This window comes from Oncorhynchus mykiss, chromosome 13, assembly GCF_013265735.2.
Source record: "Oncorhynchus mykiss isolate Arlee chromosome 13, USDA_OmykA_1.1, whole genome shotgun sequence".
NCBI lineage: Eukaryota > Metazoa > Chordata > Actinopteri > Salmoniformes > Salmonidae > Oncorhynchus > Oncorhynchus mykiss.
The window spans coordinates 6,258,352-6,279,493 of record NC_048577.1 but is presented as its reverse complement, the minus strand read 5'-3'; the positions used below and the strand labels follow the sequence as shown (position 1 = coordinate 6,279,493).

Below are 21,142 nucleotides of genomic sequence, written 5' to 3'. Positions count from 1 at the left end.
TCCAGGTTGACCCGGTCTGGAGAGAAGCATCACCATCTGGAGAGGCAGAGGGAGGTGACTAGGGCACTGGTCATCAAGGTAAGACTAGTGGCATTTCCGAAGGGTCCAATGTTATTGTGAACTAACCACATACAGTGTGTGTGTGTGTGTATGAATATATATTCATGGTCTTTGTTTTATATTAGCAGGCAGTATGTCTATTCCTTCCTTATATCTTATCTTTGTTATTTTAGTGTGTGTGTGTGTGTGTGTGTGTGTGTGTTGTCGTGGAAATTTCCTCTATTTACCTAATCATGGGAGCAAACCACACACACACGTCAGAGTTAGTTATAAAAGTCCATCTTTAATTATATGAGCTCTTATCACAATCCTGTGACTCTCAGATAATCCAGTGTCTCCCAGTGAATCCTCTGAGAGTCCCCTTACAATGCAACTGAGGTCCTTTATAGTAAAGACACACACACAGGATAAGACAGCATAGACATAATAAATAATTCAGCTTTGTCTCCTTACTCAAACCCCAGAACCATAAACCAACCCTCCATATCACCAGGCATATATCAAATTGTCATTTAGATACAACCAACTATAAATACAACCAATCCTGGACAAGCTCACGAAGAGGAGAATGATTCCAGACACTGCAACCTTCCTTTCCCCACTATGGGAAAGGTAGAGAGTGAAAGATATGTTTACACATGATGACACTTTGACCTCTCCCCTCTCAGCGGCCCAGGCAACTTAGTTTTGACATAGAACAGATAACTGCAACCTCACCACAGAATTACACAAAAATACCATTCTGATGAGAATTAACTTACACACATTTGATGAATATAAAACATGTTACATATGTTACCAACAAATTCTGAATCTTCCCTAACATTCCCCTCTCAAGGGACTCAGTCCCTTTTGAAGAATCAGAATAGTAACATGCTCAATATTTTAAAATTCAAATCCCCTCAATGTCAAATACCTTAGCTTATATGTAAGCTTTCTCCCTTCTGAAACTAAGATTACAACAACCTTTATTCTACAAGACAACCTTGCACATGTTTAATAACACAGAATAATCCATTTGAGGAAAATAAAAACATAACATATTTATGCTCTTTCAATTACACGAGAACCAGTGTCTAAACACAGGCCTCCTCACAACATATAGGACAGACATCCCTCTAAGTACTCAATATACTCAGGAATAGAGAATAGGTCATTGAAATCATTCATATTCCAAATCATAAGTAACAACCCAACTATTTATCAAACCAATATTTAGAATATTTAGCACTCCTCAGTGATTCAAATTTGTCTTATCACTCAAAGTAAAAACCTCAATTTAACACACATCAAAATGAGCAGATTTACATACAGTATAATTATCCCATAATTCTACTATTAACTTTTTTAATCATGATTTTAATACAGATCAGTATCTCAATGCATTCTTAATCTAAATTACTACGATTTACATGGTGTAGACCTCTTCAATCAATCTGATACCACAAAAGTATAAACAATTTTAATGGCACAGTTAGATTAAACCCCCCCCCCCCCCCCCCCCCCTCTCAGGCACGGCATCTTCTGGCATCTTCGTTTTTCTTCAAATAGCTTTACAGTTCAAAATGGACGGCCCATGATAATGTCCCAATTTCAATGTCTCATCTTCACCACTCATGTCTTGTCCATTCGTCAACCAATATACCAGCATCATAAGAAAATGTTAGAACAGATCTTTCTCCATGATCACTCCAAGTGGATCCTCACAGTATGACAGAACCATGAAAGAAAAGCAGTTGATAGCTTAGATCTGATACTGTACACCAATTTCTGGCTTGGTTCTTTTCTCTCGGTAGAAGTGGTTTGGAAAGCCTCCTTCAATGCCTTTGTCTCTCTTCTTCAGCCAGTTAGAGGGGGTTTTGAGGTACACACACCAGTCGGTCCAAATGATCTCTTCCATGCATTAAGATACCGTCTGATGTCACCCTTCATGATAACCTCGAAAGAACAGATCAGAACAACAGTTTAGTTCAGTTCATTAACTACATGATAAATGATTACTTTTACCAATTATTCTTAACACACATATCTAAACATATTTCACAGAGAATATCAAAACATTCTATTGAAACTATTCTTTCAAACTGGTTTATACTCCCCATCTCACTGTCAACTCCATCGTAGAGCCCAGGATCAAGAAATTAGACCTATACCCCTCGGGAATAGAACAAAACAAACACAACTATACAATACACTCAACAATACAATACACTCATTCACATATCACTTAAGTTGTATAACTTCAATTCAAACCCTCAAAAAACTGAATCCTCCCCCATGTTTTACACACATCTCTCCGTATGAGAGTAATGTAAAACAAAATTTCAGCTAACCTAATCAAATTAAAATCACTAAACTAAAAAAATCACTCCACAAAGAAAAATGATTTAACCCCTATCATGGGAAAATAGACTTAAAGCAGCATACCCTTAGTTAAAAGCAATGCCCTCTTCACACTGGTCCAAATTACAAATATGGATTAAGAAACATATTTACCAATTACACAAATTATTTTGAAAGCAGTATTACAAATGACCATACATTTATTTTCCAAATGGCTTTCCAATGCGGGTGATCAAGCCACAACGGAAAGTCATCAGAAGGTCATAGGTCACACAAAACCCTTCAGAGCAGTGTTTTGCACTATATGAAACAATTTGCAAACAATAATCAACTAGTTCCAAACATTTTCGTAATTCCATGTTCCCAGAACATTCCGTTATCAAAAGAATTTGCGTGTGTAATGAAAAGTCATAAAATAAAATAAAAGTGCCCCTATAATACCTTTGCACAACAGCAAAAAACTTCCCGGCCCCCTCCAATGTGGTAGTTTATGGCCTCCCTTCACTCACTCTCCCCAAGAGTATATTCCCTGGAAACATTCCAGAGAGAGAGACAGTGAAATATCAATTTTCCCGGAGAAAACACAATAACACTTAGTATTCATTACACTACATGACTCAGAAACTCAAACTCAAACGTGAAACTATAAACCAAACCTAATGATAATTCCACTGTACCTCAAATCATTAATCATAATTTTAATCAAATCAAGGTATATGTATGAAACAATGTTTAATTAAGTTAAATCAACTCCTAAAAAAAAAACTCTTAATCAGCAACCTAATAATTTCAATCTGTTGATATAAATTTAATAAAAACTATCCTGATTTTTTAAAACAAAACTAAAATCCTTCAAAAGTCGGTGCTGTCTCATCATCTAAAAATACAAATAAACGTATTTTCTTCCCCCCACTAATATCCACAAAGGTCAATACTGTTCAGCACATCCATTAATGATCTTCCTTTAGTCTGTACAGGGTCTGAAGTTCCAATGTATGCAGATGATACAGTGATAAATTCATGCAAATAACAAACTACACAAAAACTCACTATTATAATGATTCAGATGACAAAATTGCTCAGAGACTCATGTTTACATCTCAATCAAATAAAACACAGTCTGCATGTTCCTCAAAAAACAAGTACTGATGGAAAAAGCTCCTGGTGGTATCTGATTTTAAGTGCCAAGGCATCATACTTGATTCCAACCTTTCTTTTAAAAAGCAAATAATAAAGGAACTCAAATACAAAATTCAACCTAGCTAATTCCCAAAACATATGAAATTGTTTTGACTACTGCGGTAACAACACTATAATTAAAATATATGATACTCCCCCACTTAACATACTATTTTACTAGTTTGGCCCAAGCTTGCTTTTCAACATTCATACCCATTCAGTCTTCTGGTGCATTGGTTGGCGTACTATTCAATCCAGCAATCACCTTTAATGACCTGACATTGTTCCACATAATGGAAACATACCATAACGTTAGAGTACATGAACTTTCCTGCTCAAATTAACTGGTGTTACTTAAACAATCAAAACAAGAATCAATAACCATCAGAATCTATTCTTACGATGTTTCATGATTCAGACATCCAGTCTCCCACAAATCTATGATGCCCACCTAGCGAATCAGCCTCTAGAAATACAGACAAACATGTACCTGAACAACGGTCAAAACAATTAGAGTAAGGTTATTGTATATTCAAACTAATAACGCAAATTTACGTTATTCTGCAACAATCTACCTGCCTCCAGAAACTTTCCCTGACAATCAGTAGCCAACTAACTCTCTTCCATACTTTCAACTCAACTTTCCTATTTCTTTTTCCCCCAGTGAGCAAAAATATAACCCCTATCATTTCAACGTTTTTCCTTACCTCTATCGTAAGATTAAAACCCCAACTTTATAACTTCCTCTTCTCTTTGCTCTCCACACTTATGAAATGTATCATATTTCTTTAAAAATAACACACACAGCGCAAAAATTATATTATTATAACATGCGTCAGTCAATCTATAAGAATGAAAAACATTTCGGTAACCAATTTCCTATCGCCATTCTCGCCCCGCTATCATTCAGAGTGTCTTTAACTTAGGTAACTGTTTTCTCTATTGATACAGTAATTTAAATACGACCCAATTCTCAATACATTATTCCAGCAGATAATTTAGTGAACAGACATCGTCTTGCATCAGAATTCGCTTCGTTATTATTTTAAATTGAATTAGCCTATCAATTTAACCTAAACAATCTATTGAAAACGTTAAATTTATCTCTTATACAAACACTAGCGACCATAATTTTCCAGGCAAAACATACAAATAGATTATTTACAATAAAAAACTCTGAATTCAGCCAGCGCCGTGACTGGGAATGAAACTCGGGCCTCCCGCGTTGCAGCCGAGAATTCTACCACTGAACCACCAAATGCTATTGCCAGTAACCAAAATTCTCCGGATATAAACCTCATCTACAAAGTAACATCAAAACACGTCACTATCGGTAATTCCCAGAAGAACAATAGCTCAATTTTAATAGTACAAACGTTACTCCAGCTATGATTCTCAAATTCCAGCTATGATTCTCAAATTCCAGCTATGATTCTCAAATTCCAAATTACACATATTAGCAATCAAAGAATAAAATCGACAGTTAATGACTAGGAAACAGTTATTGCTCATTTTAATAAAACTAGATTATGTTTACTTATGCAACGTCTTTCAATTACTTTACTACATCACAGTAATCACGCAAGGATAATTAGTTTGATGGAAAACCTTAGGCTTTGTACAACATTATAAATTACATCGAGCATCCCTCGAATTCTCTTTAACTTTATGGAAAACAGTTTATTCAATAAATCCCGCAACTTCTCTTATACTGGGAAGAAAAATTATAACATGTTCAAACCTTAAGGGCAGTTTAATTTCAAATGTTTCACCCAGACGGAGATAATCCAATATGCGTTCTATAGTTACATCGTTAGGGTAAAATAACCAAAAGTGGACACACTCTAATCAGTTTCTAGAGCTCAATTTCCAGATTTTGTAGATTATTTTAATAGTGCTTAAAAACTTCATCTTTATCAAATTATCCATTTAAGATATCAACTCAAAACCTACGTACGTCTACGAATGGGTGGTTTAAATTGTATCTAATGATTCTCAGCATTACTTTATACACACATACCATTTATCATAATTTCAAATAATTCACAGAATCCATATAAAACTTAAGAAATCTTAGTTACTCACACACTTTCAGGATCATCCACACAGGATTGGTCAGGTTTTTCACATAGAACGTTTCTGACGTCCACACAGAACATCAAAAGGTTTGCCCACACAGAGTAAACCCTACCCCGCTCACACAGAACGGTCCGACTAACACAGAGTAAACCTACCCCGCTCACACAGAACGGTCCGACTCACACAGAGTAACCCTAGGGCATACCTGGCTAGCACATTTAAAATAATTGGAATTCACCACATCTGAGGGTCACTTAGACAAATCACACAGACGCACAGAATGAGGTCCTTCTTCCAATAGGGCTTCACCAAGTGCCGTGTTTCACCTAGAACACACAGACCCCCTGGCCCCTCACCCCGACAGACTTCACCAAATCCCCACTGTGATCAATTCAGTGTCAGGAGGGCTCTTGGTCACTGGCAACTGGACAGCGCAGAGTATCTTTTGAGTCCACAAAACCCCCAGATTACTCTCCTCTGACTCGGCCCTGCTTACGCCGCCAAGGTGCCTTCCTTACAAAGGAATTCACGCTCAGAGTATACGTAACAGGCATAATAAAAAAAAACTCGACTTCAAATCTGTGTGTGGTTCGCTCACCTTTTTCTTAAAAAAAAACTCAGTTCGAGATGTGGTATCCACTCGGCTCGCTTCCTCTTAGATCAAAGGTTGGTCCATCTGCTTCGTTTCCCGAAGTGTGGTTCTCCCTGAGATCCCAAGTTTAGGGGATCCCTCGTGCACGATTTATTTACCTAGATCATAGGAACGGTCACCGAGTGAAGATTCACATCCCCTCCTCGGGGATATAAAACATGTTACATATGTTACCAACAAATTCTGAATCTTCCCTAACAGTGTGTGTGTGTGTGACAAATTGAGATGTACTCTTGGAATACGGAGGAGGAAGGGAGGGAAAAGGAGAGGCAGAGGAGGTTGAAGATGGTGGAAAAAAGGGATATGGTTTGTCGAAGAAGAATGGTAGAAAGTGTAAGCAGAGTGAGCTGTACACCGGATCGAGGTCTGGAGGTGAATTATGAGAGGTGGTAGGTGTGTTGAAGTCCTCAGAGCCCGAGGATTGCATCGATGGTCAGGATAAAGATGAGTCCGTGACAGCAGGAGTGACATTTTTGGAGAAAGTGGACCCCTGCAGACAGTGTGGCGTGAGTAGAGAAACAGGAGAGTGTAGTTAGGATATTTGAGATATTGATAGCTTTTGTGCCGAATACATTACGTTGTTACAGGTGTCAAGCTCATGGACAGAGTGTAGGAGGGAGGTTCCTAGGTGTGAGAAGTGTGCAGAAGGCCATGAGACAAAGGAATGTGTTGTGTTGGGGAAAGAAGTGGGATGTAAGGGTGCCCATGGGGCCGGGGATCAGAAATGTCTGGTGAGAGAGGCAGGATGGGGTTTCCAGGGTTAGAGTAGAGCAGAGGGTGTAGTGTAGTATGGTGAAAAAACCCAGATTCTTCACACTATCGGTTGAATTACACTATCTATTGTTTCTACATTTTAGAGTTCTCCAGATGAATTTACACCTGAAATTCATGATCAGGACAACAGGGGAGAGTACCGGTAACTTGACATAATTAATGTTATCGTTGGTAGTTTGTTTAAAAGAAGGACAATACCTTAAATCCAGGAAATCTCTCAAAATTAAATTCTTCATTTTTTTACTCCAGTTTCCAGTGCCCCCATGCAGGTCTGTTCCAGTGCAGTATAACAGGCCTGGTGTTTAGGATGGAGGGAGAGGCAGAGGTGCTCTATATGACAGTCCCCTGGGACAGGATGCTTCTATCCCAGAGAGGCAAGAGACCTGCAGGACCCCTGTTCAAGTTTACATGCCTTAAGGGGTCTGTCAGTCAACTACACCTTCCACACTGTGAGATTCATTCTGGTAAGTAATACATTTCCATGGAGGTAATCAGTGGTGGGAAAAGGACCCAATTTTCAAACTGAAGTAAAAGTAAAGATACCTTAATAGAAAATGACTCAAGTAAAAGTGAACGTCACTGTCACGATTTACTAGGAGTGGTGGGTGGAATCAGGCGCAGAGAGCAGGGTTCAGTAGATTGTCAATTTATTCTCCGGCGCACAAAAACGGTCACGCCAACACACAGGGCGCATACAATTGACCAGCCCAAACACAGGACCAAAATAGTCCGGAGAATAACCACACGAAAACCACCATACAACAGAGTAACAAAAACAATCCTGCACAAAACAAGGGCGGGACAACCTACTATATATAAGGACGCTAATTAAACTAAAATACACACAGGTGAAACTAATAAGACAAAACCAACAGACAAACGAAAAAGGGATCGGTAGTGGCTAGTAGGGCGGTGACGACGACCGCCGAGCACCGCCCGAACAGGCAGGGGAGCCAACTTCGGCGGAAGTCGTGACAGACACCCAGTAAAATACCACTTAAGTAAAAGTCTAAAAGTATTTGGCTTTAAATATACTTTAGTATCAAAACTAAATGTAATTGCTAAAATACTGCAAACTTAAGTATCAAAAGTAAAAGTACAAATTATTTCAAATTCCTTATATAAAGCAAACCAGACGGCACCATTTTCCAGTTTTTTAAATTTAGTTGGCCAGGGGTACACTTCAACACTCAGCCATCATTACAAATTAAGCATGAGTGTTTAGTGAGTCCACCAGATAAGAGGCAGTAGGGATGTTCTCTTAAATTAATATGTGTGTGAATTAGATCATTTTCCTGTCCTGCTAAGCATTCAAAATGTAATGAGTACTTTTGGGTGTCGGGGGAAAATAATTTTCTTTAGGAATGCAGTGAAGCAAAAGTAAAAGTTTTCAAAAATATAAATAGTAAAGTACAGGTCCCCCCAAAAACTACTTAAGTATTACTTAATAGCCTATGTATTCTTAATCACCATCAGTAGCATCACTACTCCACTACTGGGTTGTCATTGTCATCTGAACAGAAGACTAATGTTCTCTTTCTCTCCTAGAGGGTGGATGTGACTTCCTGTCTGTAGCCCATGTGACTGATGATGACAGTATGGAGTTTCTCCATCACCATGAGACAAGAGAAACTCATGTCATATTAAACATCACTCAATTCAGCAAATATGGCATCACCAAGGATAAGGAAGCTCCTGTCTCTCCTATCCGTGCTCTGGTGCTACTATTTTACAAACTCCCAGATGATAACAATAATTCCACCCTAAGTGTGTTGTTGCTGCCCAGAAATGTTGACATTGATGAGGTAAGTAGATCCGAGTTATCAAACTCGTCTTTGGTTGGAATTCAATCAAACTCGCACTGTTGAAGCATTTTTGGGGGATAATGTAACTGTAAACAGGGAATTGAAAACTGTGGGGGGTCTCGCTCGCAAACCCAAGAGGACATCCTCAAGGTCAGAAGGTGACATTTGGGCTTCCATATTTCAGGCAGTGCTACCTCATTATGACTGTGTGTTCCAAACCATTTTCAATCCACTCAAGGTGTGTAAGACAAGGAGGACAAGGAATGGAGACCGAGAAATCTACATTGAAATAAATCCTAACTGTAGACTAACCCGGGACCAAGAATACACCCTCTCCACCGATCTAACAGATGAACATCACATAGATCCAGAGGTAGGCTAATAAATATGACATGAGAGAGGAAATGTGTTAACACATGTCAATACTTTGTGATGCTACCTTGATAACATATAGAAATCACATACAATTCTGCTTGACTAGATACTTCTGCTTTTTTTTTTTAGAATGCAGAGTTTGTGGATTATGATTCCTATACAAACTACATGCCAACATTTCAGTTGCGTTTAAAAACTGTTGTTGAAGAAGTGAATCTTCTTCTGGAAGAACATGGCGGTCCTGAAAATGAACGTATATGGGACCGCCTTGTTTCACTACCAGGTAACTGAAATTCAGAGAGAGTAGGAGTTACAATAGAACTAGTAGTAATATTAGCATTTTACATTTAAGTTTTACATTAAATTAGTAACAGTCATCATAATGGCATGGTAGTAGTAGTAGCAGCAGTAAAGAAGTAGTAGGAGCAGCAGCAGTAGTAGTAGTAACAGTAGTAGTAACAGTAGTAGTAGTAGTAGTAACAGTAGTAGTAACAGTAGTAGTAGTAGTAGCAGCGGTAGTCGGAGCAGTAGTCGGAGCAGTAGTCAGAGTAGGAGTAGGAGTAGGAGCAGTAGTAGTAGGAGTAGGAACAGTAGGAGTACAGGCAGCAGTAGTAGGAGTAGTAGTAGTAGTAGTAAACTCAACAAAAAAAGAAATGTCCTCTCACTGTCAACGGCATTTATTTTCAGCAAACTTAACATGTGTAAGGGATCACCCCCCTGAAATGGGCAAAAGTGAATGGGATCATGTTGGTACCATATGAAACATATACACAATGTACAATACCACTCAATTGGACATTGTTTCATTCAAAGCTGATTGCAAATATCATATGGCAAATGCCAAGTGTAACACTGCAAAAAATCCAATAGATAGCGAGTACGCTCCACCGTAATTTTTCATATTGCAAATGTAACACAAGTCAAATTTTTAAAATTTGAAACATTTTTCAAAAACGTGTCACCACCTTAAAAAAGTGCATTCTGGACCGTTTTTCGAAATTCTTTCGATTTTTATTTCAATTACACATGTATAAGACCTGTATAAACATACTTTTGTCAAATTTTATTATTATTATTATTTATTTTTTTACTTGTCCATAAGGCACATGTTTTGTCCATTTGCAATATGATTTCATAGGAAGTCAAAAGTCGAAAATAACAAAAAAAAAAAAAAACTAACAAAATGACAAGTGGCACCCCCTATTGGATGGGCACGGGTGGGGGATGCTCCCTACCCAACTGTAGACCCCTTGCTCCCCCTAAAGGCATTAAACACCATTTTAAAATTGTGCTTCTGGTAACACATTCCAATCACCAGGTACACCGCTGTCCATTTGCAATATGTTTCAATGGGCATTTACCATCACGAATTTGACATGCTCAAAAATACTGCAGAAATACAACATTGACTGGCCTGATGAACTCTGGATGGCCGGGCAGTGATAGTGGTTCCTCTCCATCGCTCATTGTGTTGATTTCATCATATCCATTTGGTGATGTTTTTTCACTGTTGAATCATATTGAGTACAGACATCCATTTTTTAAAACCTCCAGAAATCACTCGGGCCGGCCCCCATTGATTTGGGGCCATGGTATAGTGCTCCCATATCGGGCATGGAAGTCTGGATGCCCCCTAAAAGCATTTAAAACTGTTTTGAAAATCGTACCTGGTAACCCAAAACATGAAACATAGCCTAAACTCCTGCAGAAATGCAAAATTGACTTGCCCGATGAATTCAGGATGGCCAGGCAGTGATAATGGTTCCTCTCCATCGCTCGATGGTGCCATGAGAGAAGTGGGACTCTGTCGTTTTTTAACGGTTTTTGAAAAATGTCCAAAATGACTAGGAGCACCCCCTATTGGATTGGGACGGATGGGGGGTGTTCCCTACCCAACCGTGGATCCCTTGCACACCCCCAAAGGCATTTAAAACCATTATAAAAATGTTATCCTGGTAACCCGTTCCAATCACCAGGCGCACGGCTGTCCATTTGAAATATGTTTTAATGGGCATTTACCATCACAAATTTGACATGCTCAAAAAAACTGCAGGAATGTGAAATTGACTGGATGGCCGGGCAGGGATTCTATGTCCTCTCCATCGCTCGTTGGTGTTGATTTCAGATTGTCATTTTGGTGATGGTACCTCACTGTTTAAACATATTGCAAATGTACAAAAGTCAACCAGCATGTCAGTGTCCATCAGTCAATTAGATATCTTTCTGACACCAAACTGATACAAACTGACACCCACTTTTTCCAACTCGTTTAGAAGCCAATTATCACATATTTCAGAGCAGGCCCAAAATTCACAGCGCCTTCTGTTTAAACCATAATAAAAACATATAACACGTAGTTACTATCTAGCTGCGGGTCCAGTTCTGACATTATGTGTAGGCCTAGCTGAGGCGACCTCGAATCCCAAGTTTCGGCTCGATAGGTCATTTGGAGCCTGAGCAGCGACCTTAATTGGTGCTGAAAATCCACTTTTTCTGGGCGTTGCTACAGGGTCCTTGAATGAGCTATCGGACAGAAACGTTGGGGTCCGTCTCTATGCACCTAGTCTTGCGACTCTGGGACCTTTCTAAATATCGTCATTTCCGTGATGGTCAAAATTAATTGAAGTTATTGAAAATGTACGAGGCTGTTTCTCAGTCTGAGAACCTTCTAGAGCCACAACTCACCGTGCACTATCAACCTGAGCTCTATAACAGGTTTCTAAAGTTTCAGAGCTCTAGGTCTAACGGTTCTTTGATAGTTTGAACAAAAGTAACTATTGCTTTTGTGTCTCTAAGCCCCACACTGTGTTACTCCATTCTTGCTGTGTGTGTGTGTGTGAGTTTTTCTTGGAAATCTGATGGGAGACATGACTGATTTACAGTTCATGAGGGTTGCCTAATCACACATATGAAGTTTTGGAAAGATGTGACTTTTTTAACCCTTCGAAACAGCCACTTTGACCCCAATTATGGCACTTCCGGTTGGCACAAGAAGCTAAAAGTAAACACATATCCTGATTGGGGTATGCTTTTATAGAATCCTGGGTTTTAAGTGTTTACGTTAAGAACTGACCGATTTACACAGGGTTCAATGCACTATTTATCACAAACTGCTGGTTGGGGAATGGAAAAACACTTTTAGGGTGATTTTAACCACTTCCGGTTGCTCCCAGCAGCTTAGAATTGACACAGGTAGACCTCATAGTGGCTTGATGGATTGTCATCGAAGACAGGTTCATATGGGCATTATTAACCCACATCAGCTTCAGATTGAATTTAGGGGAGCAGATAATGTATTCCTATGGGGAGAGATGTCATTGTAATCTGAGATGAAAAAACCCAGTTTTTACTGTAAAGGGTTAATGCCACATGGTCAAGGTTAGGCTTGCACAGATCGTCAGGACCTCAGGAACGTTCCTGAGGTAGAATTGTGCTTCTCACCCTAACGATTCTCCCACTGTCACCCAAAAGCACCTGACATTTTTTTCACGGTCGCTGCACTCAGACCGAGCGAGCTATAGTCAAGCGGGGCATCTCGTTGAACTCGTTGAACTCGGCACAGCCTAGAGATTATGGTAATGCCATTGCAGGCTCTGAGTGTCTTTAAGCACCGCACTTTGTCACTCCATCCTTGCTGTGTGTGTGTGTGTGTATGTGTGAGAGAGCGTTTCTTTGACATCTGTTGGGAGAAATGACTGATTTACAGTTCATGAGGGTTTCCTAATCACACATATGAAAAGATTGAAAAGATCTGACCTTTTTAACCCTTCAAAACAACCACTATGACACAATTTTAAGGTAAGGGACCGTACATTTGCAATATGGAGTTTCTCACCAACCATACTGCAAATGTTAAAATGTTCCCTTCATGTATGTAAATATTTTTATGAACATAACAAGATTGAGACATAAACTGAGACATAAACTGAACAAGTTCCACAGACATGTAACTGTCAGAAATTGAATAATGTGTCCCTGAACAAAGGGGGGGGAGTCAAAATCAAAAGTAACAGTCAGTATCTGGTGTGGCCACCAGCTGCATTAAGTACTGCAGTGCATCGCTTCCTCATGGACTGCACCAGATTTGCAGTTCTTGCTGTGAGATGTTACCCCATTCTTCCACCAAGGCACCTGCAAGTCCCCAGACATTTCAGGGGGGAATGGCCCTTGCCCTCACCCTCCAATACAACAGGTCCCAGACGTGCTCATTGGGATTGGGATTGAGGCTCTTCGCTGGCCATGGCAGAACACTGACATTCCTGTCTTGTAGGAAATCACACACAGAACGAGCAGTATGGCTGGTGGCATTGCCGTGCTGGAGGGTCATGTCAGGATGAGCCTGCAGGAAGGGTACCACATGAGGGAGGAGGATGTCAAGGGAGGAGGATGTCAACCCTGTAAATCGATCCCGCTCCAGAGTACAGGCCTTGGTGTAATGCTCATTCCTTCAACGATAAACGTGAATCCGACCATCACCCCTGGTGAGACAAAACCGCGACTCGTCAGTGAAGAGCACTTTTTTGCCAGTCCTGTCTGGTCCAGCGTAGGTGGGTTTGTGTGCATAGGCAACGTTGTTGCCGGTGATGTCTGGTGAGGACCTGCTTTACAACAGGCCTACAAGTTCTCAGTTCAGCCTAACTCAGCCTATTGCGGACAGTTTCAGCACTGATGGAGGGATTGTGCGTTCCTGGTGTAACTCGGGCAGTTGTGGTTGCCATCCTGTACCTGTCCCGCAGATGTGATGTTCGGATGTACCGATCCTGTGCAGGTGTTGTTACACGTGGTCTGCCACTGCGAGGACGATCAGCTGTCCGTCCTGTCTCCCTGTAGCGCTGTCTTAGGCGTCTCACAGTACGGACATTGCAATGTATTGCCCTGGCCACATCTGCAGTCCTCATGCCTCCTTGCTGCATGTATAAAGCACGTACATGCAGATATGCAGGGACCCTGGGGATCTTTCTTTTGGTGTTTTTTAGAGTCAGTAGAAAGACCTCTTTAGTGTCCTAAGCTTTCAAAACTGTGACCTTAATTGCCTACCATCTGTAAACTGTTAGTGTCTTAACAGTTCCACAGGTGCATGTTCATTCATTGTTTATGGTTCATTGAACAAGCATGAGAAACAGTGTTTAAACCCTTTACAATGAAGATCTGTGAAGTATTTTTGAATTATCTTTGAAAGAGGGTCCTGAAAAATGGACTTTTCTTTTTTTGCTGAGTTTAGTAGTAGCAGGATTAGCAGTAGTAAAATAAGTAGTAGTAGCAGCATTGGATCTTGCCTGCAGTGTAACCTAGCTCACTTTAAATACTACTGTATATGCCCACTTCTTAATGAAACGGGTGGTCTTTCAAGTGACAAAATGTCTCCAGGAGCATACGTAATCAAGGTATCTTTTCATCCACAGTTACACCTCCAGATGGCGCTAGAGCAGGTAAATATAATTTCCTGTCTTCTCACAAGAGATTTAATTGTGATAGAGGACAGAGTTCCCTAATAGCAGATTTTTGCAGTAAACACAATAATGCAGCTTTTTAGAATCCTATTGATAAGCGCAAGAAAACAGTCACTAATTAGTTACTTAATGCTGAGCGAGTGTTGCACCTTTGCCTTTTCAATTATGATTTAATTGTTCGGTCGACTCCTGTGGTTAAGTGCCGTCCACTTCTTTTCAAATTCAATTACAATCTCAGCAAGATGGCATCATCACAAACATTTTGCTACGTTACAGCCCCCCAAACAAATGAAATACCTTGTTTGCTTTGAGACTCGTGTGTGTCAGGTACGTCCTTGAGATGTCTCTGCTACTTGATTGGAGGCCACCTGTGGTATATTCAGTTGATTGGACATCATTTGGAAAGGCACACAACTGTCTATGTAAGGTCCCACAGTTGACAGTGCATGTCAGAGCAAAAACCAAGGTCAAAGGAATTGTCCGTAGAGCCCCGAGACAGGATTGTGTGGAGGCATTTCTGCAGCATTGAAGGTCCCCAAGAACACAGTGGCCTCAATCAGTAAATGGCACATGACAGCCTGCTTGGAGTTTGCTAAAAGGCACATAAAGGACTCTCAGACCATGATAAAGAAGATTCAATGGGTCTGATGAAATTAAGATTTAACTCCTTGGCCTGAATGCCAAGCGTCATGTCTGGAGGCAACCTGACACATTCCCTATGGTGAAGCATGGTGGTGGCGGCATCATGCTGTGGGGATATTTTTTTAGCGGCAGGAACTGGGAGACTAGTCAGGATCGAGGGAAAGATGAACGGAGCAAAGTACAGAGAGATCCTTGATGAAAACCTGCTCCAGAGCGCTCAGGACCTCAGACTGGGGTGAAGGTTCACCTTCCAACCGGACAACAACCCTAAACACACAGCCAAGACAATGCAGGAGTGGCTTCCCTGAATGTCCTTGAAACCGGACTTAAACCCGATCTAACATCTCTAGAGAGACCTGAAAATAGCTGTGCAGCGAAGCTTCCCATCCAACCTGACAGAGCTTGAGAGGATCTGCAGAGAAGAATGTGAGAAACTCCTCAAATACAGGTGTGCCAAGCTTGTAGCGTTATACCAAAGAAGACTCAATGCTGTAATCGCTGCCAAAGGTGCTTCAACAAAGTACTGAGTCATTGTCGGAATACTTATGCAAATGTGATATTTCATTTTAAATTAATTTGCAAGAATGTAAAAAAAATACTGTTTTTTGCTTTTTCATTATGGGTGTCACGCCCTGACCTTAGAGCCTTTTTATTCTCTATTTTGGTCAGGTCAGGGTGTGACTAGTGTGGGTACCCTATTTTTTGTATTTCTATGTTGGCCTGGTATGGTTCTCAATCACAGGCAACTGTCTATCGTTGTCTCTGATTGGGGATCATATTTAGGCAGCCTTTTCCCAACTGTTGTTTGTGGGATCTTGTTTTTGTGTAGCTGCCTGTGAGCAGCCCAGAACATCACATTTCGTTTTCTTCTCTATTGTTATTGGTGAGTTTCATGTTTATTAAACATGTGGAACTCTAAGTACGCTGCGCCTTGGTCCATCCATTCAGACGACCGTGACAGAAGATCCCACCACCCACGGACCAAGCAACGTGCCCAGGAGGAGCAGGGATCCTGGGCCTGGGTGGAAAGCCAGGAGTAGAGGACATCCTGGACGTGGGACGAAATCATGGCAGGAGACAAAAGCCTGCCATGGAAACAGGCGGAAGCAGCGAAGGAGGAACAACGACGACGCCAGGGTTCGCGGCCACGACGCGAGCCCAAAGGACAGCCTGAAAAAAACATTTTTTTTGGGGGGGGGGGGGGGGGGGAGGAAAACGGAGTGGTCGGCGGAGCCGAGGGGTGAACCAGAGCCAGTCAGGGAGTCGAGTGAGGAACTCGACAAAAGATTCCGGAGAGAGGTGTTGGCGTTGAGAGTGCTGCAGAGCGGGCGTGCTGAGGAGCGTGATATCAGTCCGGTGTCATATGCACCAGTTTCACACATCTGGCCTCCAGGGCGCCTCCCCAGTCCGGTACGTCCTGTGTCTCCTCCACGCACTTGCCCTGAGGTGTGTCACCGTTCCGGTACAATGTGTGCCAGTTCTACGCACCGTGTCTCCAGTGCGCCTCCACAGCCCAGGACGCCCTGTGCCAGCTCCCAACATTTACCGTGCGAAGGTTGTTATCTGTCCAGGACGCGTTGTGCCAGGCCTACGCTACAGACTTCCAGTGCGCCTCCACGGTCAAATATATCCTGTGCGTCTCCCCAGCCCGGTACATCCTGTGCCAGCTCCACGCACCCGAGCCTCCAGCGACGGCCTGCGGTCCGATTCCCCCGGCGATGGTCGGCGGTCCCGAGCCTCCGGCGACGGTCGGCGGTCCGATTCCCCCGGCGATGGTCGGCGCTCCGATTCCCCTGGCGACGATCCACGGTCTGGAGCCTCCGGCGACGGTCCACGGTCCGGTTCCACGGAAGCGGAGGGATCCGCGAGCGGAGCGGGGTTTACATCCCGAACCGGGGCAGCCACCGAGGCTAGAAGCCCACCGTGACCCTCCCCCATAGAGTCAGGTTTTGCGTCCGGAGTCCGCACCTTTGGGGGGGTACTGTCACGCCCTGACCTTAGAGAACCTTTTTATTCTCTATTTTGGTTAGGTCAGGGTGTGACTAGGGTGGGTACTCTAGTTTTTTTGTACTTCTATGTTGGCCTGATATGGTTCCAAATCAGAGGATGATTGGGGATCATATTTAGGCAGCCTTTTCCCAACTGTTGTTTGTGGGATCTTGTTTTTTTGTAGCTGCCTGTGAGCAGCCCAGAACGTCACATTTCGTTTTCTTCTGTATTGTTGTTGGTGAGTTTCATATTTATTAAACATGTGGAACTCTAAGTACGCTGCGCCTTGGTCCATTCATTCAGACGACAGTGACAATGGGGTATTGTGTGTAGATTATTGGGGTGGGGGGACAATTTAATCAATTTTAGAATAAGGCTGTGTAACGAGTTTCGTCTTCATACGAAGGAGAGTCGGACCAAAATGCAGCATGTGGTTTACGATCCATGTTTATTAATAATACGAATCACGAATCTCCAATACAATACTACAAAACAAAACGTAACGAAAACCTAAACAGCCTATCTGGTGAAAAAACACATAGACAGGAACAATCACCCACAAACACACAGTGAAACCCAGGCTACCCAGGCTACCGGGTTACCGTGACAGGCTGTAACGTAACAAAATGTGGAAAAAGTCAAGGCGTCTGAATATTTCCCGAATGCACTGTAATAATAACATGATTTGAACTGTAAAAATGAATGACATTTTAATGTAATTAGAATGAACACAATTAGTCATACGGAGCAAAGTACAGAGAGATCCTTGATGAAAACCTGCTGTTGTTCAAAAAGTAGACATGTTCTTGTCATGAGAATTTCCAATCCCAATAATAATAACTGACAATCAATAGCTCTGACCAATCCCCGAGGTTTGTAAGACCGTGGGTATAATAATAATTAGTCAAAGACTCAGCTTATGCAAAAGGTTAGTAGAGTTTATTCAAAGAACGTTCTATAGTCAAGAATACAAAGACATCCATTTTATAGCTGCGCACATACTTCCACACAACCAGGAGATATCCTACACACATACTTCCACACAACCAGTAGATATCCTACACACATACTTCCACACAACCAATAGATATCCTACACACATACTTCCACACAATCAGTAGATATCCTACACACATACTTCCACACAATCAGTAGATATCCTACACACATACTTCCACACAACCAATAGATATCCTACACACAACCAGTAGATATCCTACGCACATACTTCCACACAACCAGTAGATATCCTACACACATACTTCCACACAATCAGTAGATATCCTACACACATACTTCCACACAATCAGTAGGTATCCTACACACATACTTCCACACAACCAGTAGATATCCTACACACATACTTCCACACAATCAGTAGGTATCCTACACACATACTTCCACACAATCAGTAGGTATCCTACACACATACTTCCACACAACCAGTAGGTATCCTACACACATACTTCCACACAACCAGTAGATATTCTACACACATACTTCCACACAATCAGTAGATATCCTACACACATACTTCCACACAACCAATAGATATCCTACACACATACTTCCACACAATCAGTAGGTATCCTACACACATACTTCCACACAACCAGTAGGTTTCCTACACACATACTTCCAAACAACCAGTAGATATCCTACACACATACTTCCAAACAACCGGTAGATATCCTACACACATACTTCCACACAACCAGTAGATATCCTACACACATACTTCCACACAACCAGTAGATATCCTACGCACATACTTCCACACAACCAGTAGATATCCTACGCACATACTTCCACACAACCAGTAGATATCCTACACACATACTTCCACACAACCAGTAGATATCCTACACACATACTTCCAAACAACCAGTAGGTATCCTACACACATACTTCCACACAACCAATAGATATCCTACACACATACTTCCACACAAACAGAAGGTATCCTACACACATACTTCCACACAATCAGTAGATATCCTACACACATACTTCCAAACAACCAGTAGATATCCTACACACATACTTCCACACAACCAGTAGGTATCCTACACACATACTTCCAAACAACCAGTAGATATCCTACACACATACTTCCACACAACCAGTAGATATCCTACACACATACTTCCAAACAACCAGTAGATATCCTACACACATACTTCCACACAACCAATAGATATCCTACACACATACTTCCACACAAACAGAAGGTATCCTACGCACATACATACACACACACACAAACAGACTCCTTACGCACATTCTTTCACACACAAACAGCCGACAGAGATTAGGGAGACCTCGAGACCTTGAGACGTACTCCATGTCCTCTCCCAAATCTCTAGTCAGGTCGGCACCGAATTTGGCTCAGACAGTCTGTGTTTTAAGATACTATAAAGACATATTGTCCAGATATATTGTTTTACCCTAATTCTGACTAAAACTACACTCACAGATATATCATTTTACTGACTAAAACTACACACATCATTAGAATAATTTCATGATTCTCATCAATTTCATACAATTATATGGTTTCAGGGTGGAATATTCTAATCATTCATTTAAACATATATATCCCATTAACCATTCTTCCACTCCAAAATAATTCCAGCATCCAAACTGCATGAACCTGCTGCTCCCCTTATGGACATTTCAACCCACCCCCCTCAACAGTCCACTCTGCCCCCCACCTCAATGGTAATTCAATCACTGTTACAGTTGTTAATATGAATATATTATCATCTCTATTTTATTATTATATTTACATTTTTTGTTTTTTTGTTTTGTCCTCATTGGACATTTACTCTGTCTGACTGCTGCTCCTCTCTATAAATATATAAAACATTATATATATGTTTTAGAAATCATAATGTAATTAGAAAACTGTTGGAAATGTTATATTTCTTGGAACTTTGACTTTCTGTTTTATTTAGAACATTTTAAATGTGTTCCATTGTGTCTGTGTCTGTGTGTGTCTGTGTGTCTGTGTGTCTGTGTGTCTGTGTGTGTCTGTGTGTCTGTGTGTGTCTGTGTGTCTGTGTGTGTCTGTGTGTCTGTGTGTGTCTGTGTGTCTGTGTGTCTGTGTGTGTCTGTGTGTCTGTGTGTGTCTGTGTGTCTGTGTGTGTCTGTGTGTGTCTGTGTGTCTGTGTGTCTGTGTGTCTGTGTGTGTCTGTGTGTCTGTGTGTCTGTGTGTCTGTGTGTGTCTGTGTGTCTGTGTGTGTCTGTGTGTCTCTGTGTGTCTGTGTGTGTCTGTGTGTCTGTGTGTGTCTGTGTGTCTGTGTGTGTCTGTGTGTCTCTGTGTGTCTGTGTGTGTCTGTGTGTCTGTGTGTCTGTGTGTCTGTGTGTGTCTGTGTGTCTGTGTGTGTCTGTGTGTCTGTGTGTGTCTGTGTGTCTGTGTGTGTCTGTGTGTATGTGTGTCTGTGTGTGTCTGTGTGTCTGTGTGTGTCTGTGTGTCTGTGTGTGTCTGTGTGTATGTGTGTCTGTGTGTGTCTGTGTGTCTGTGTGTCTGTGTGTCTGTGTGTCTGTGTGTGTCTGTGTGTCTGTGTGTGTCTGTGTGTCTCTGTGTGTCTGTGTGTCTGTGTGTCTGTGTGTGTCTGTGTGTCTGTGTGTGTCTGTGTGTCTGTGTGTGTCTGTGTGTCTCTGTGTGTCTGTGTGTCTGTGTGTCTGTGTGTGTCTGTGTGTCTGTGTGTGTCTGTGTGTCTGTGTGTCTGTGTGTGTCTGCGTGTCTGTGTGTCTGTGTGTCTGTGTGTCTGTGTGTGTCTGTGTGTCTG

The 21,142-nt window shown here is 41.5% G+C and overlaps 1 protein-coding gene across 3 annotated transcripts in view; it reads left to right on the top strand.

The window, feature by feature from the left end:
• The window catches only part of LOC110519908, a 57,498-nt gene that overhangs the window by 26,914 nt on the left and 9,442 nt on the right, over positions 1-21,142 (top strand). For 2 of the 3 annotated variants that reach the window (XM_036939983.1, XM_036939982.1), the window contains exons 3-10: positions 6-78; positions 7,171-7,229; positions 7,337-7,551; positions 8,636-8,892; positions 9,131-9,265; positions 9,397-9,550; positions 14,670-14,696; positions 19,984-20,069. In XM_036939983.1, the coding sequence (XP_036795878.1) occupies positions 6-78; positions 7,171-7,229; positions 7,337-7,551; positions 8,636-8,892; positions 9,131-9,265; positions 9,397-9,550; positions 14,670-14,696; positions 19,984-20,069 (1,006 nt within the window). Of the gene's footprint in view, positions 1-5; positions 79-7,170; positions 7,230-7,336; positions 7,552-8,635; positions 8,893-9,130; positions 9,266-9,396; positions 9,551-14,669; positions 14,697-19,983; positions 20,070-21,142 lie in introns of those variants that run through there. The other variant, XM_036939984.1, reaches the window with a different exon arrangement.